Source organism: Diabrotica virgifera, chromosome 6, assembly GCF_917563875.1.
Source record: "Diabrotica virgifera virgifera chromosome 6, PGI_DIABVI_V3a".
NCBI classification, from domain to species: Eukaryota; Metazoa; Arthropoda; class Insecta; order Coleoptera; family Chrysomelidae; genus Diabrotica; species Diabrotica virgifera.
The window spans coordinates 98,544,641-98,562,592 of NC_065448.1; the positions used below are offsets into that span (position 1 = coordinate 98,544,641).

At 34.3% G+C, this 17,952-nt stretch overlaps 1 protein-coding gene across 1 annotated transcript in view; it reads right to left on the reverse strand.

Annotated features, from left to right (window-relative positions):
• Nucleotides 1–16,243: 16,243 nt before the first annotated feature.
• LOC126885884 (puromycin-sensitive aminopeptidase) overlaps nucleotides 16,244–17,952 on the reverse strand; it is a 191,242-nt gene continuing 189,533 nt past the window's right edge. The window contains exon 9 of the mRNA XM_050652678.1: nucleotides 16,244–16,805. Within this exon, the coding sequence (XP_050508635.1) occupies nucleotides 16,476–16,805 (330 nt within the window). The 3' untranslated portion in view covers nucleotides 16,244–16,475. The remainder of the gene's footprint in view (nucleotides 16,806–17,952) is intronic.

A 17,952-nucleotide genomic window follows, 5' to 3' on the forward strand; every position in this document is an offset into this window, starting at 1 on the left:
TCTTCTTAAAACATATACAGACAATGTACCAGGTTTCCTGAATGATCTTCACACTATATACCCTCAATGCTCAAAAAAGTTAAAAACAAAAATCACAAACATTAAAAGGAAATTACACCATCAAATTTATCAACCCGATAAACCGACACCAACGGACAACGAACTCTCATCTTCACAAGAATCCTTAAATACTTAACATTCACATCTATAATACAATGGAACCTTAACGGGTACCATACCCGTTGCGAAATGTTACAAAAGCTAATTGCTCAACAAAAACCGTCAGTTATTTGCCTCCAAGAAACTCATTTCAAAGATTCTTACCATGCTAGGTTAAAAGGTTTTAAATGCTTTTACAAAAACAGGACCAATAGAGATAAAGCAAGTGGTGGAGTAGCAATCTATATCAACCAAATTTACGAAGCAGAACCAATACATTTAAATACATCTTTAGAAGCTGTTGCAGTCACTATTAATAGTGATATAAAAATTTCAATATGGCGATATTTGAGATACAACGATTCAAAGAGTTGAAAGAGTTCTAATCGTCATAATATGTATTAGTACACCATCACGTATATATGTACGTCACTGAAGCTGTAATACAAGTAAACATAATATTCTATTCTATCGGTCAACTTAACTTATATTACACATAATAATATAAGATATTATAAATATGATAATGTTTCTACTATACAGCTTGCGGTCTACCGAAGGATGCAATGTATAAGCTGTATTATATTACAGTGCCAACAAACCAGGGCCGTAACTACCATTGGGGCAACCGGGGCAGTGCCCCGGGGCCCCCGACCAAGGGGGGCCCCGTGCATAGATTTTAATGAGGAAAATAAAAATATGTTATTTAAAAGCCGATCCCAAGGAAATATTTTCAAATGACACAATTTTGAAAAGACCGCAACATAGTTTTAATTTTTCACTGGGGAAATTAGTCTTTTAGTAAACTAAAATGCAATTGGAACAGAACAGGGCCCCTGAGGCCTGAGCTAAGCTGGGTCCCCCGAGACCTTAACATAAAAATTTAAATTATTACTCAAGAAATTAGTTATTTCGGCGTAATAAAACCTAAAATGCCATTGGAAGAGGGGGCCCGGGCTAAGCTGGGGCCCCCGAGACCTTTCGTAAACATATAAATTGTGACAGGAAATAGTTATTTTGGCGAAATAAAAACTAAAATGCAACCGGAATAGTGACCCCAGGTCCCAGCTACTTTGTCTTAATCCATTTACCCCAAACCACATCTTGGTCCATCCATCCATCCATCCAATGGCACTACAGCCCAAATCGAGCCTTGGCCTCCTTCAATAAGCTTCTCCAATCATTTCGATTTACCGCTGTTCTTTTCCATGAACGCGTTCCCAGAAAGTTCCTGGCATCCTCATCGACTTCGTCTTCCCATCTCTTTTTAGGTCTTCCAACAGGTCTTCTTCCCTGCATTCTTGCATTCAGCAATTTTCTGGGGATTCTACTCTCATGCATGCGGACCACGTGCCCTGCCCACCGTAATCTCTGCAGTTTAGTGTGTTGTGCTAGAGTTGGTTCGCTATCTTGGTACGTGACAGGAACCACATATTGAAAACAAAGGTATACATTAGATAAAATGAGCACATTAGGATCAGTCCCACCAGTACACTGACCAGCTTCACTGAGTGTGCTTGGCTCACACTGCAGTAGCTTAACCCTAGAAGGACCGGGGAGGGTTAAAAAGTATCCACAACATTGCATTACATCCGATTTTATAAATACCTTTGTTCCTAAAAATCTCAAATAATTAGTAGTTGTCGGCGTACTACTGCTGATTAGATGGCATAATTAGCATTTCTATAATTTAATTCATTTCCTCATACTTTTATACGAACTTGACAGTGGACTATAAATAATCCCCTTGAATACCTTCAACACCATCCCAAAATGGAAAGGGACGATATAATTCATGTGTCAAATTAGCAAAATCTAAAAGAAAAAAGGCCAATAAGTGGGCAAAAACAACCATAGTTTGTTCAAAATGCAAGTATGTATGCGGTAATTACAGCAAGAAGTCAAAAATGTTTCTGTATCCTACGCAGATGCCAATTCCACTGAAGCCGAAGACTCCGGGTAAATTATAAATTCGTATCTTTTAATTGTTCGATTAATGTCTAGGAATAATATAAAAGTGTTATTTTTAAATTAGTTTAAATAAAGAAGCACGTTTTTGATTAATTTATGTCATCATCATCATTTGGCTCTACAACTCTATGTGAGTCTTGGCCGCGTTTACCATTTCCCTCCATTGTTGTCGGTCCTGAGCAGCTATTTTCCATTGCTGTACTCCCATTTTGCGTAGATCACTGGCTACTGCGTCCTTCCATCTCTTTCTTGGGCGACCAACTGACCTTTTTCCATCGGGCCTTTCCCAGAATGTGGCGTTTAGAAGTCTTTCGTCACTTGATCTTAGTACGTGACCCGCCCATCGTATTCTGTTTGCTTTGATGTAGCGTACTATGTTTTCATCTCCGTATATTGTCTGGAGTTCATCATTGTGTCTTCTTCTCCATTCTCCTGTTGTCTCTTCTCTGCAAGGCCCATAGATAGTCCGCAGTATCTTTCTTTCAAGTACCAGTAATTTCGTTGTTTCCCGCTGATTCAGAGTCTATGTTTCGCTTCCATACGTTATTGTGGGACGAATTATTGTCTTATATACTCTTATTTTGGCTGGTCTTGAGAGTATTTTTGATTTAAGTAGGGTCCTTAATGAGTAATATGCCCTGTTTCCTGCAATGATCCTGGCTGCCACGTCCTTTTCATAGTTACTTTCAGACGTTATGATCGCTCCCAGGTACTTAAATTCTTTGAAGACTTCAAAATTGTATTCATTAATTGTTACGTTTTGACCAACCCTTGGTCTTTGGTTCTTCGTAACCACCATGTACTTGGTCTTGTCCTCGTTGGCCTTAAGACCAACTTCCTTGGCTCCGTTCTCGAATAGGGTGAAAACTTCTTTTGCATCTCTGGTGGATTGTGCAATTGTGTCCACGTCATCCGCAAAGGCTAATAGTATTTTTGATCCTTGGGCGGAAAATCCGTTTGTCAGTTGTGGCTGAGCTTTCCTCACTGCATGTTCCAGTGCGAAGTTAAACAGCAGGAGAGGATCTCCTTGTCTAAGTCCGGTGTCAATGAGGAATTCCTCCGACGTGGTGCTGCCAATTCTGATTCGTGCGGAAGCGTTCTCCGTGCTCACCTTTGCTAATCGTACCTGCTTTCCAGGTGCTCCCATTTCTACCATAGTCTCCCACAATGCTTCTCTGCTAACAGAACGTAAGTTTGTTTGAAGTCCACGAAGATTTGGTGTTACACCGATGTACAGTACATCGCGGTTGAATTCCCAGTTTTTTTCCAACACCTGGCGATTAATTTATGTGTGGACATTTATTGACCCTCCTTGGTCCTCGGTGTTTCTACTAAAAGGTTGGTTCTGCGAGGGTTAAGGCACCTTAAGGTGCTTTTAAATCAAAGTGAACACGAACGAAGGAACGAATTCGTAGGTGTTCGCTTGGTTATTCGTTGGTACAAAGTAAGACCATTTACATTGTAGCGAACGAACGCATTCGTTGATAATCCGTCCGCAATGTCAGATTCAGATGAAGCTGTAATCATTAGCGCTGCTAATTTTATAGTTATTGCAGGACACGCTGAAAAAAAAGAAAGAAGAGAGTGTGGTGTTCACAAAAGAGGTAAAATGCGCTTTTAAGGGGTTAAATATCAAACATTTTTCCGGACCCCCTTGCGCTGGGGGTAAATTCCCCAGATCTCCCGGTAGGGGGCCCCCAGATCACATTTGCTCCGGGACCCCAACATCGTAGTTACGGCCCTGCAACAAACAAATCTTTACAAAGTGAATGTAACGCGAAAATAATAAGAATTAATATTTCAATTTTACGGCTTATTCCCAACAAAAATAGTAAATTGATTTGACAAAGTATTAACTTATAATAGAATAGAAATATGCTTTATTGTCCCTGAAAATTTTTACAATTTTATGGACAAAGCTTACATACAGTCAAAAGAAAACATAATATCAATAACAAATAACAACTACAATTTACTAAAATTAGATAAATCGTCAATATATATACAGTATAATATAAGATATAAAAGCCAAGACAAAAACAATTTATTGCAAAATTTATATAAATTTCAAATTGAACATACTTACAACAAATAAAATAAAATACATAAGGAACTTATGTTTTTATTATTTAAAGTTTATGCTACTGCGTATAAAACCCAATTTTCTTAGTTATTCATTAAGAAATTCTTCTATTGAATAGTATGGTCTTTTAGATAGATAGGCTTTTGTCATTTTACGGAACTTTGGGAAAGATGTTGCAGATTTAAGTTGTAACGGGAGATGGTTGTACAGTTTCTTTGCGGAATATAATATAGATTTCTTTACTAACTTAGTGGATGGAATCGGTAAATAAATGTCAAAGATTGAATTTCTGGTGGAGTAAAGATGATTGGGCCTTGCTGGAAAGACATGAAGGTGTTTAAGAATTAAACAAACCGTTCCGAGAATATATAAAGATGGAAGTGTTAATATTCCGTGATCTCTGAAGTAACTTTTGCAATGTGTAGATCTTCTGAGGCAAAACAGATATCTTATTGCTCTTTTTTGCAATTTAAAAATAACATCAAATTGAGCAGCTGTACTAGAACCCCAAAAAGGAAGACCATATCGAAGATGAGACTCGAACAACGAAAAATATGTTATTTTAGAAGATGCTAAATTGAGTTCCCTTGAGACAGATATTATTGCATAGCAAGCTGAGGCGAGTTTCTTACTTAATTAATCGATATGAAGTGACCATTTGAGGTTAATAATTCTTCTTACATATGCGTCTTATTCAATTTGTAAAGATGGGTTTTGTCGGAATAAACACGTTCTATCGGTACGTCGGCTAATCTAATCACCCTACCTATTCTTTTCTCAGAAGGGTTTCAACATAATAATGAAAGCTAAACTTTCTAGGCAAAATGTTTATTGCTAAGTACTAATAAACATTTCAATATACAATAAACTTAATGCAAATTTAGTTTGTTTACTATTATGCAAATTACACCGTTATCTTCCTGGGTGGCGAAATCCTTCAGGTAGATGACACCCTCGAGGTATTAATTAGCCTTCGGTACTACTCCGGAGTGAAAATAGGCGTTAAACATAATATTACTTGAATGTGCTGAAGTTTTAAAAAAACTAATTAAACTCCACAATAAGTTATTTCCAACGGAATAAGCTTTCTTCTCAATGCATTAATTGTCAAAACCGGTCATGCTCCAATGTTGAATCACCAACAATTGAGGATTCATTTGATTCTATCGAGGAGCTATGCGATGTGTCATTATTGGCGCAATTTACTTGCACCCAGGATGAATAAGAAGAACAAGAAGAAGAAAAACTAGAAGGTGAAGAAAAAAAAAAGAAAAACAAGGAGAAGAGGAAGCAGAAATATTAGAAAATTGTGAACCAGTTGGATAAATTTCCCTTTTTTTAATTTATACCGCTTTTTATGACTTTTATCATTTTTAACCCTTGCCAATATCAATTATTTAATAGCTTCAAATTAAACAGAATCACAACAGATCCGTGGAATAGGCCTACTGCGGAAACCGCGTTAAAAAACGCGCTAAGTACACTACCTCAAAGATGGTGTGGAAACGTGTGCGCATAATATGACGATTACAACTTTTTGAATCGTTATATCTCAAAAACGGTGGCTCTTAGGAAAAAAGTAATAAGACATTTTTTATAGATAATTATCTAATCTAAATTTTTTTAATGTTGTTCTGAAGCTATTTTCTTGTGGCATTTTTATAATCAAGTATATTCAAATGGGAAATAAGCCACAATTTTACCTAAAAATGATTTTATTAACGTTTCGACGCCCAAATCGGGTGTCGTTGTCAAAATACAAAATAATACTGAATAAACAAAAATGTTGTTGCTTAGTAAAAAATTCTTCTAATAATTTATTTAATCTGACTCATTTATATCGGCAATTCAGACACATATTATACATTTTAAAGTAGACGACTTTAAAATGATATTGCCAATATTGATGAGTTGCGTTCCTGGGACGACTTTACTAAAAGATAGTTCATTCGATTACATGAAATCAATCCCAACTCACGAATATCCGCCACAAAAAATCATAGCATGTGATCTGTCTTTAAAAAGACAACCAACTGCAACGGTGGCACTGAAATTCTCGCGTTAGAGATTCCATAGTAAATCACGAGGGAAAACCAGGAAAAACCTCGTGATACTATCCCGACATCGTAAGTATTTGGGTTTACATTTAGTTTACTCTCAAAACTAATACCAAATTCTGACTTGATATTTTAAATTTTAAATAATACTAAAATACTAAATATGTACTAATTCTATATGTTACTGATTTACTAATTGTGGTATTTTCTTTCTATTGACTTCCTCCTTTAATATGGGTAACCACATCCTACTGCATTCTACCGAGGAATTTGCGACACAATTGGTTTCATTTAGCATAATTAGAGCCGCTTCTTTGATTTTTCTCTTTTTACTATCTGCTTCTTTTAGGACTATACTTGAATCTCTCCACTGAACTCTATGTTCATTATCCCATGCGTGTTGACATATTTGAGATCTATCAAATTCTGTATTTTTTATATAAGACTGATGTTCATTTAGTCTAACGTCTAATGGTCTTGACGTTTCACCTATATAAAATTGTTCGCATTCACAAGGTATTTTATAAATACAATTCTTTGTTCTTTCTTGTTCACTGTTAGGTTTAGTTTTAGATAGAATAGATCTCAATGTGTTTGTTGTTTTGAATGTTGTTGATATGTTGAATTTATTTCCTATTGTTTTAAGTTTCTCGGATAGTCATAATATAAATGAGTCAGATTAAATAAATTATTAGAAGAATTTTTTGCTAAGCAACAACATTTTTGTTTATTTAGTATTATTTTGTATTTTGACAACGACACCCTATTTGGGCGTCGAAACGTTAATAAAATCATTTTTAGGTAAAATTGTGGCTTATTTCCCATTTGAATATACTTGATTATAAATTTTTTTGTTAGAACTAATTTTATGATGAAACTTACCGTTTCGCTGAAAATCGCTAAAAACTATATTTGGTGACCTTTGACCCCGCGTAAATTTTTTAGCTCGGGACGGATTTATGAGGACTTCTTAGATTTCATTTATGATGGTATTTTGAACAATCCTGCCAATTTTCAGCTTGATGGTAATTTTTGTAACCTCGGATGTGTAAGTTGACCGAAGTATAAAAAGAAACTTTTTTTTCTTTCTCTCTGCGTTTAAATTTTTTAAAAATATTTATTAGTTTTCTCAGGATTCGAAAAAAAAATGAATGCAATTAAGAATTTGATTGAAATTTTGCGCCTACGCTCTCAAAAAGGATTAAAGTGTTATTAGACGAAGCAACGAAGCACTAAAAAGCCCAAAACCTAGGAATTTTGTGCAGTAAGATGAATCGTCATGGAACTTTTTGCATTCGACTAGAGAGAGTGTCAGGCAACTATGTGAACTAAATTCATCTAGGGCAAAAAATTTTGTGCATAAGAAAATGCATTTTAAAGGTGCATCTCGAAAAGGTGAAAATGAAAAATTTAGAACTTGGGAAATATTGATGGAAATGAGTTGACTTTTTATATTCGGGGGTTTTGGGGATCGCTGAGTACGAATTTCATATTGGCGATGGTCTCCAAGGTACCTGGTGCCTAGAGTTTTATGTTATAATCATTAAAAATCAGTCAATATCCATTTGTCGGGGGGTTTTTGGGGTCGTCGGCCACGAATTTAATGTTGGCGATAGCATCCAAGATACCTGGTGCCCAGGGTGGAACTCGTCGCCTAGAGTTATTAGTTATAATTATCCAAGATCAGTCAAAAACTATTACCCTGGGGGTTTTGGGGGTCGCTGAGTACGAATTTTATGTAGGCGTCGGTCTCCAAGGTACCTGGTGCCCAGTATGGAGCTCGTCGCCTGGAGTTTTATGTTATAATAATCAAAAATCAATCAATATCCATTACACGGCTGTTTTTGGGGTCGCTGACCACGAATTTAATGTCAGCGATGGTCTCCAAGATACCTAGTGCCTAAAGTGGAACTGGTCGCCAGGAGTTTTTAGTTATAATTATTCAAAATTAGACAAAAACTATTACTCTGGTGGTTCTGAGGGTCCCTGAGTACGAATTTCATGTCGGCGATGGTGCCCAATGTACCTGGTGCCAAGGGTTGAAACTCGTTGCCTAGCGTTTTATGTTATAACCATTCAAAATCAGTCAATAACCATTACTCGGGGGTTTTTGGAGTCACTAAGCACAATTTAATGTTGGCGGTGGTCTCCAAGGTACCTGGTTCCCAGGGTGCAACTCGTCGCCTGGAGTTTTATGTCATAATTATTCAAAATCAGTGAAAAACCATTAATCTTGGGGTTTTGGGAGGACGAAGCTTAGTACGAATTTCATGTCTTCGATGGTCTCTAAGTTACCTGGTGCCCAGGGTGAAATTCGTCGCCTGGAGTTTTATGTTGTAACCATTCAAAACCAGTCAATAACCATTACTCGGGGGTTTTTGGGGTCTCTGAGTACGAATTTCATGTCGGCGATGGTCTCCAAAGTACCTGGTGCCTAGGGTGGGACTGGCACTGGTGGAACTGACGTCGCCTGCAGTTTTATGTTATATTCATTCAAAATCAGTCAATATCCATTACTTCGCTGTTTTGGGGGTCGCTAAATATATTTTTCATTAATAATTTTTCTTAAAACACTTTTATATTATATCCTAAAAAATTAGCTATTTAAAAATTATTTTAAAATTTTGTCGCTTTTAAAGCAGTCGTCGTTAAATTTTGACACTAATGACATTTATGAAATTTTGACATAATTGGCATTTCAGGGTTAATTAAGTTATATCAGCGATTTTTTGTGTTTTCTGCGGTATTATTTTAATTTTTAGATTTCTAGTCTGCTTTTATATAAAAAAACAGTGGTTTTTAGAACTCTTTAGCGACGTGTTAGTATAATATAATGTTGATGGATTACCGTCGAAGGCCGATATGATCAACCAAAAAAGAAGATGTATATGGTGATTTTTCTATTGACTTTCTTGGGTGTGAATCTGTCTTTTTATTTTACTGCTCCTGGTTTAAAAACAAAGCATAGTATATATGTGAATACCTCCAAGCTACACTTTTATGTAGTTTTGTTCCTTTAAAAATTTTTAATTAATTATAATAAAACATCTAAAAAGTGATACCGTATTTAAAGCAAAGTAAGTTTTTAATGTTGGTGTTTTGAAAAAATCATATATTTTATACTTATTAGTTTTGTTAATTACAGAATAAATAATATTATAATAAAAATACGTTTAAGATTGGTATTAAAGGAATTTTCATAATCTACAGTCTATTGCTGCGCTGTTTTATAATTTTGGTTTTCGAAATTACGGAAGAGAGAAATTTGTGTAACTTCAAGTAAGTAAATATATTTTTTTATTTTATTTTACTTTTTTATTAATTTTTTCATTATATTATACAAATAAATTGATTATGAATACGTGCACTAACATTTAATTTAACACGTATTTTTTAGATTATTGTATACCTACCTTGAAGACCATTGCCAACATGAAATTGGTGCCCAGCGACCCCTAAAACCTTCATAGTAATGGTTATTGACTGATTTTGTATGATTATACCATAAAACTCAAGGCGACGAGTTCCACCCTGGGCACCAGGTACCTTGGAGACCATCACCGTCATAAAATTCGTGTTCAGCGACCCCCAAAACTCCCCGAGTAATGGTTTTAAATGATTTGTAATAATTATAACATAAAACTGCAGACGACGAGTTCCACTTTGGGCACCAAGTACCTTGGAGACCATCGAACACACGAAATTATTGTTCAGCGACCCCCAAAATCCTCAGAGTAATGGTTATTGACTGATTTTGAATGATTATAAAATAAAACTCCAGGCGACGAGCTCCACCCTGGGCACCAGGTACACAGGAGACCATCGCCGTTATGAAATTCGTGCTCAGCGACCCCCAAAACCTCCCGCGTAATGGTTTTAAATGATTTGGAATAATTATAACATAATACTCCAGACGACGAGCTCCACCCTGGGCACCAGGTATCTTGGAGGCCATTGACCACATGAAACTCTTGTTCAGCGACCCCCAAAACCCTCAGAATAATGGTTATTGACTGATTTTGAATGATTATAAGATAAAACTCCAGGCGACGAGTTCCACCCTGGGCACCAGGTATCTTGGAGACCATCGCCAACACTAAATTCGTGGCCGGCGACCCCAAAAACCCCCCAAGTAATGGATATTGACGGGTTTTTAATGATTATAACGTAAAACTCTAGGCGACGAGTTCCACCCTGAGCACCAGGTACCTTGGAGACCATCACCGTCATGAAATTCGTGTTCAGCGACCCCCAAAACTCCCCGAGTAATGGTTTTAAATGATTTGTAATAATTATAACATAAAACTCCAGACGACGAGTTCCACTTTGGGCACCAGGTACCTTGGAGACCATCGAACACATGAAATTATTGTTCAGCGAGCCCCAAAATCCTCAGAGTAATGGTTATCGACTGATTTTGAATGATTATAACGTAAAACTCCAGGCGACGAGCTCCACCCTGGGCACCAGGTACACAGGAGACCATCGCCGTCATGAAATTCGTGCTCAGCGACCCCCAAAACCTCCCGCGTAATGGTTTTAAATGATTTGGAATAATTATAACATAATACTCCAGACGACGAGCTCCACCCTGGGCACCAGGTATCTTGGAGGCCATTGACCACATGAAACTCTTGGTCAGCGACCCCCAAAACCCTCAGAATAATGGTTATTGACTGATTTTGAATGATTATAACATAAAACTCCAGGCGACGAGTTCCACCCTGGGCCCAAGGTATCTTGGAGACCATCGCCAACACTAAATTCGTGGCCGGCGACCCCAAAAACCCCCCGAGTAACGGATATTGACTGATTTTTAGTGATTATAACCTAAATCTCTAGGCGACGAGTTCCACCGTGGGCACCAGGTACCTTGGAGACCATCGCCGATATGAAAATCGTGCTCAGCGATCCCCAAAACCCCCGATTATAAAAATTCAACTCATTTCCATCAATATTGCCCGAGTTCTAAATTTTTCATTTTCACCTCTTCGAGATGCACTTTTAAAATGCATTTTCTTATGCACAAAAATTTTTGCCCTCGATGAATTTAGTTCACAAAGTTGCCTGACACTCTCTCTCTAATCGAATGCAAAAAGTTGCATGACGATTCATCTTACTGCACAAAATTCCTAGGTTTATTGCTTCGTTGCTTCGTCTATATATATTTTTGTAATCAGTGTTTCAAAATCTTTTAAATGAGGTATCGCATGATGTATTTTCCCATTTAAAAAAATCAAAGTTATGACTGTCGCCTGAAGAGGGATCGCGTAAAGTTCGAAACGTTGATGCTATCATATACTATGATAGTTTTAAAAATCGATCTGTCCGAGCGTTTTGCTTATGTGCTAAAAATAAATAAGTTAATAGGGGGGGGATAACACTTATTCCAGCATACTGTATGTGCTTTGGACCATTCATCTCGTATTTCGTTCAGGTTTATAGCGTTACTGAACATTTCGTGTATAATTCTGTGTACTTTGCCTGTTTCGTACTTAATTAGTTCATTAACGATTCCTCCTAGTTCCCTTGATCTTTTGTTCTTTACAGTTCTTATGGCATTTTTACTTCGATTGATGTTATCTCAATATTATGTTCTTCATTCTGATTTCGTTGTTGTTCATGTTCTGTGTCTGTTTCTATGAAATCTGGGCGGTTTGCTGTGAGTAGTTCTTTATAGTAGTCTTCCCACTCTTCTTCTGATACGGATTGTATTTTACCCCAGGCTGTGGGTGAAAAAACGTGATATAATTCAGGAATTTTTGAAACCTATCAGGTGTTGTAAAGGACGATACCAGGAATAACTTCTACTAAAATGTAACCAAAAATATTGTGCGCTTTTTTTATTGCGATTTTCATTTGTTATATTTGCAATTTTTAATGATTTTTAATTTTGCAGCTTAGGATGTTGATTTTAGAGAAAAACTTTTTAATAGAAAGTTGTAGTAAATTAAAAAAACCTACAATTTGAGCTACGGTAAGTTTAATTTCGTTAATTGGTTATTGCAAAACAGCCTGCGAAAGGTCCAAAATGGCCGTTTTTTACAATTGCATTATTTATTGTACAAATATTTTTTTTATTTTTTAAAGCTTTAAAATGAAGATCTTTCAATTCCAAACATAAAAAAAATTGTAAAGCCAGATTAACGAATTTGTTGCTTAGATATTATAAATTGTTTATCCCAAGAGGTCAAATGTCGAAGGCTATAACTTTTTGAAAAAAAATCGTAGAGTTGGTGAAACATCCCATCTCCTTCTAAAGAGTTATATTTTCATATTCTGATGTAAATAAATGCGTAAAACATTTTTAAACCTCTAATTTTTGGGTTTGAAAATAAGGGGGCAAATTTCGTTATAAACATTTAGAGCTGAAGCGGCCCTGTACATCCTATGAGTTTTTAACTTACAGATTATTGTTGCTGAAGATGAAACGCAGATTTATAAAAAAAGAATGTGTGTGTACTTTGTACGCACGTAAGAAGTTATACTTCTATTATATGATTATAAACGAAATTAATATACTTTTTATTTATATTTTATTTAAATATTAAACTAATTTATACTTACTAATTCTCAGACATTTTTATTAAAACAGTGCCAAAAATTAAAATAATAAAAGAATAAAACACACACAAACACATTAAAAATGCCACAAATGATTTCTGAACATTAATTGTCGGAAAATTTTTTAACTAAATACGTATTTTCTGAAAATAAAATTATATAATAAATATACTTACAATCATAAAATGTATAAAAAAAATAAAAAAATAAAAGTTTCTATTGGGATTCGAACCAACTTACCAGCGCGGCTGGTATTGGCGTTGTATTGGGGTTCACTCGCATTAAACGCTTCGCCACGGTGACAGTGTGTCATTATGTGCGAAGATCGACTAACTAAACGGATTAAACTTTTGACATTTTTGAATTATGTAAATCAAATCATTTTGATTTTGAATTGAAATGATTTAGAACTGAAAAAATACAACAAAACATAGAGTAAGAAAACAATATATTAGGTGAATATTGATAGAAATTTTGATGGTAATCAAATTATGTAAATAAAAGTATTACATACTATGTATTTTGGTAGGTTCAAATAGGTACATAGGTGAATAGGAATAAGAAATAGAAATAAGAAAACAATATATTAGGTGAATATTGATAGAAATTTTGATGGTAATCAAATTATGTAAATAAAAGTATTACATACTATGTATTTTGGTAGGTTCAAATAGGTACATAGGTACCTATGATACATTTACAATTATTACGTACCTGTTGCTTTAAAAACTATTTAAAAATCACTACAATTATAAACTTTTTTGTTTCTGTCCTCATAACAATAAAACTAATATATTATACATTTGTTTACCTTCATATTGAACAATTATTTATTATTGACAGATCATTTCAACACCCAATCAGAGCCCGTATAACGACTAATAAATTTCGCAATCACTTGCATCGTGCAAAGTGGCTATGTTCAAATATCATAACAAAATTTTATCAACTATAAAACACTTACCAGTGTAAGATTCTTTAGCTTTGAATAAGCGAGATCGTAGATCGTCCCGGTTGATTGTTGTTATCCACAGTTCTCTACGCCTTCGAGCTAATAGGTTTTTTATCAGTAATTTTGCGGCACTCATACTAGTCACAGTTTGATGGGCTTTCACATTGGCATGCAACAATCATCTCTTCTATGTTAATAAGTCCAAAAATATAATATGAAAACTATTTAAAAAGGCAGTATAACCATTAACTAACTTTTTGTTTGTTGTTTCTCTTCCTACAAATTTTAAAACGCAACAACCATACATAACCAAACCACAGTCCCACAGCTGCCATATTGGATAATTTTTGTCATGTCATTTGAACATCCAATCAGAACAAAGTTGTAATACGACTGCGCCGGGATCAAAGGTTTTAATCCTATTAAAATTCAGCCTCATATCGCGCGTAAAGAAGTATAACTTCAAAAATAAAAAATTTCTACGACCAACTGAAGCCGAGATAATTTTTGGGTTTGAAAATAAGGGGGCATTTTCGTTATAAACATTTAAAGCTGAAGCAGCCCTGTATATCCTATGAGTTTCTAACTTACAGATTATTGTTGCTGAAGACGAAACGAAGATTTATAAAAAAAATTAAAATTTTCTACAACCAACTGAAGCTGAGATAATTGTTTTTTTTTTCTTAATTCGTAGTGCCTTTATTTATAACAATTAAGAAATTATTTTACAGTCATTGACTAAAGAAAGACTTATATTATCTTAAAATAAAAATTATTATAAAATATAATTACACTTAATTATTAAAAATTATTTTTTAAATCGGTGCTTTTGCAAGCGGCCGAATTTTGCAAATCGCCCGGCTCGCTTCAAATCCGCGCGCTCGGAAAATTTTTACGTAACTTGTATTAAATTTTGACAGAAAACAATTTAATAATATTACCATTATAATATACAGTCTATTTACCAATGTATTTGTTTTTCTTGATAAACTTTTATATGTGAAATCCAAAAAGAATAGTCACTACAAGAAGAAAAAGTTTTATATTGTATATTATAGTAAGAAGTAACATTATTATTATATTTATATAACAATGAAAAAATTAAAAATATAGTTATATATTTCATATATACTTTTTGTAATATTATTTCTTCAGAAATGAAATTTCACATATAAAAGTTTATCAAGAAAAACAAATACAGTGGTAAATAGACTGTATATTATAATGGTAATATTATTAAATTGTTTTCTGTCAAAATTTAATACAAGTTACGTAAAAATTTTCCGACCGCGCGGATTTGAAGCGAGCCTAGCGATTTGCAAAATTCGGCCGCTCGCAAAAGCACCGATTTTAAAAATAATTTTTAATAATTAAATATAATTATATTTTATAATAATTTTTATTTTAAGATAATATAAGTCTTTCTTTAGTCAATGACTGTAAAATAATTTCTTAATTGTTATAAATAAAGAAAAAAAAACAATTATCTCGGCTTCAGTTGGTTGTAGAAAATATTTATTTTTTTATAAATCTTCGTTTTGTCTTCAGCAACAATAATCTGTAAGTTAGAAACTCATAGGATGTACAGGGCCGCTTTAGCTCTAAATGTTTATAACGAAATTTGCCCCCTTATTTTCAAACCCAAAAATTAGAGGTTTAAAAATGTTTTACGCATTTATTTACATCAGAATATGAAAATATAACTCTTTAGAAGGAGATTAGATGTTTCACCAACTCTCTACGATTTTTTTTTAAAAGTTATAGCCTTCGACATTTGACCTCTTGGGATAAACAATTTATAATATCTAAGCAACAAATTCGTTAATCTGGCTTTACAATTTTTTTATGTTTGGAATTGAAAGATCTTCATTTTAAAGCTTTAAAAAATAAAAAAAATTATTTGTACAATAAATAATGCAATTGTAAAAAACGGCCATTTTGGACCTTTCGCAGGCTGTTTTGCAATAACCAATTAACCAAATTAAACTTACCGTACCTCAAATTGTAGGTTTTTTAATTTACTACAACTTTCTATCAAAAAGTTTTTCTCTAAAATCAATATCCTAAGCTGCCAAATTATTAATCTTTAAAAATTGCAAATTTAACAAATGAAAATCGCAATAAAAAAAAGCGCATAATATTTTTGGTTACATTTTAGTAGAAGTTATTCCTGGCATCGTCCTTTACAACACCTGATAGGTTTCAAAAATTCCTGAATTATATCCTGAAATCGACCTATTTTTCACCCACAGCCTGGGGTATTTGGACTTTTTCGTTTGTATTTTTCCTCAAAGATTTCCGTATTTTCCAGGATTCCGATTTCCTTGTTCCTCCTATGTATTGTTCAATTTGTGCACATGTTTCTTTCCATTCTTCATTTTTTCTTTTGCCCTTCTTCGTTTTACTTCTCTTTTTCTCTGGTGACACCACTGTAATACAAAATTAAAAATCATGATGTAATTGTTTCTCAGATAGTCCTTTATTTCCGTTTATTTTACATTATTTAAATGGTACAAGAATTTGTTCACCTGAGGAATAAGTTTAGTTTCCATATGATTAATCAAATATGACTACATTTCTCTGCTAATTACAAAAACTTTTATTTAATAACAAATCATAGGTACAGTCACTGGCATATGTTCCATATTTAACAAACAAAAACAAAAATATTTTTAAGTTGTAAGATAAATTATATAGTTCTGAGGTACTCTTTAATGGCAGCCGAGTCTCTATTTAGCCAAGTTGTGTTCAAATTAATTGTCTCGATGGACTGCTGTACAGTTCTCTCTGTACCTGGGGGTTTGTGTTCGGCGAAGAAAGCTTCAACTTCTTTGGCTCTTTCGTCACTGGCGAAATTCTCTGTCAGATACTTGACTAATCTTGTAAGAAGAGAACCGTAGAATCGTTCCCTGATTTGAGGCCAGTTGTCTTTAAAGAATTGCCAAGCGATATCTCTTCCAGTACTGTTCAATCCCACCGAAGCTATTACAAATACTGTGTCTTGAGATCTAACTTCATCCTAAAAACAAAACATAAACTGTTATTAAGATTTTCAGTCTTTTAAAAGACCTATCGTTATCGATAATCGTTAAAGTTAAAAAGTGTACTTATGCGAAATAAAAATAAACTTTAAAGTGTATATAATAATATTTATATTAGTGCTGAGGATAACACCTAACATTTAATGTAAAATGGCCAGTGGCGGAACAATTCGAAAGGAAACCAATAGAAGGAACGAAGATAGTAGAGACAAAGAATCTAAGAATAAAAAATATAAAGGAGATGAATTGTATTTTGGAAAGAGTAACATGACGAGACGGACACCGAATAAAAGCAACGACACAAATGAAGAGATGTTAAAAATGATGAAAGTTATTTGGAAAAATGATGAAATAATGATGGCAGAAATAAGAACCATACGGAAAGACCAAAAGGAAACGATGGAATATATTAAGGAGCTAAAAGAAAAAAACGAAAAATTGGAAGAAGGTTTAAAAATGACAAACAAAAGAATAGAGCAATTGGAAAAAATAGACGGAGAAATAATATAGTATTAAAGGGCCTAACACTGGATCCTAACGACGGAAAGCCAGTAAAGGAGTCAGTAGAACACTTCATAGAAAGAAATCTGAAATTACAGGTCAAACTGAGAGGAGTGGTGAAGATCGGAGACCAAATCTTTGTAGCAGAAATGGAAAACCTTAACGGATAAGCTAAGTGTACTAAAAAACAAAGGAAAACTGAAGAATCTACAGGGACAAAAGGTGTATATAGAATCAGATTTAACAAGAAAGGAAAGGGAAATACAAGCAAAAATTAGGAAAATGGCAAAACAAGAAAAAGACAAAGGTAAGATAGGATATATGAAACTGGAGATTAATGGGAAGGAGTGGAAATGGGACCATAATAATGAGAAAATTATACAAATTCATAGAAATATCGGGGAAAGGACTTCAAAAAAGTAATAGAAAATAATGAGACCGGACCCACAACAATGACGACCAAGGATGAAAATAAGAAGAAGGGGAAAGCTAGATTGCAGAAAAAATGAGAGATAAAAATGGGAACATGGAATGTGAGAAGCATCAATGGAAAAGAGGAACAACTGGTAGAAGAAATGATAAAACAAAAAATAGAAATACAAGGAATAACGGAAACGAAGATGA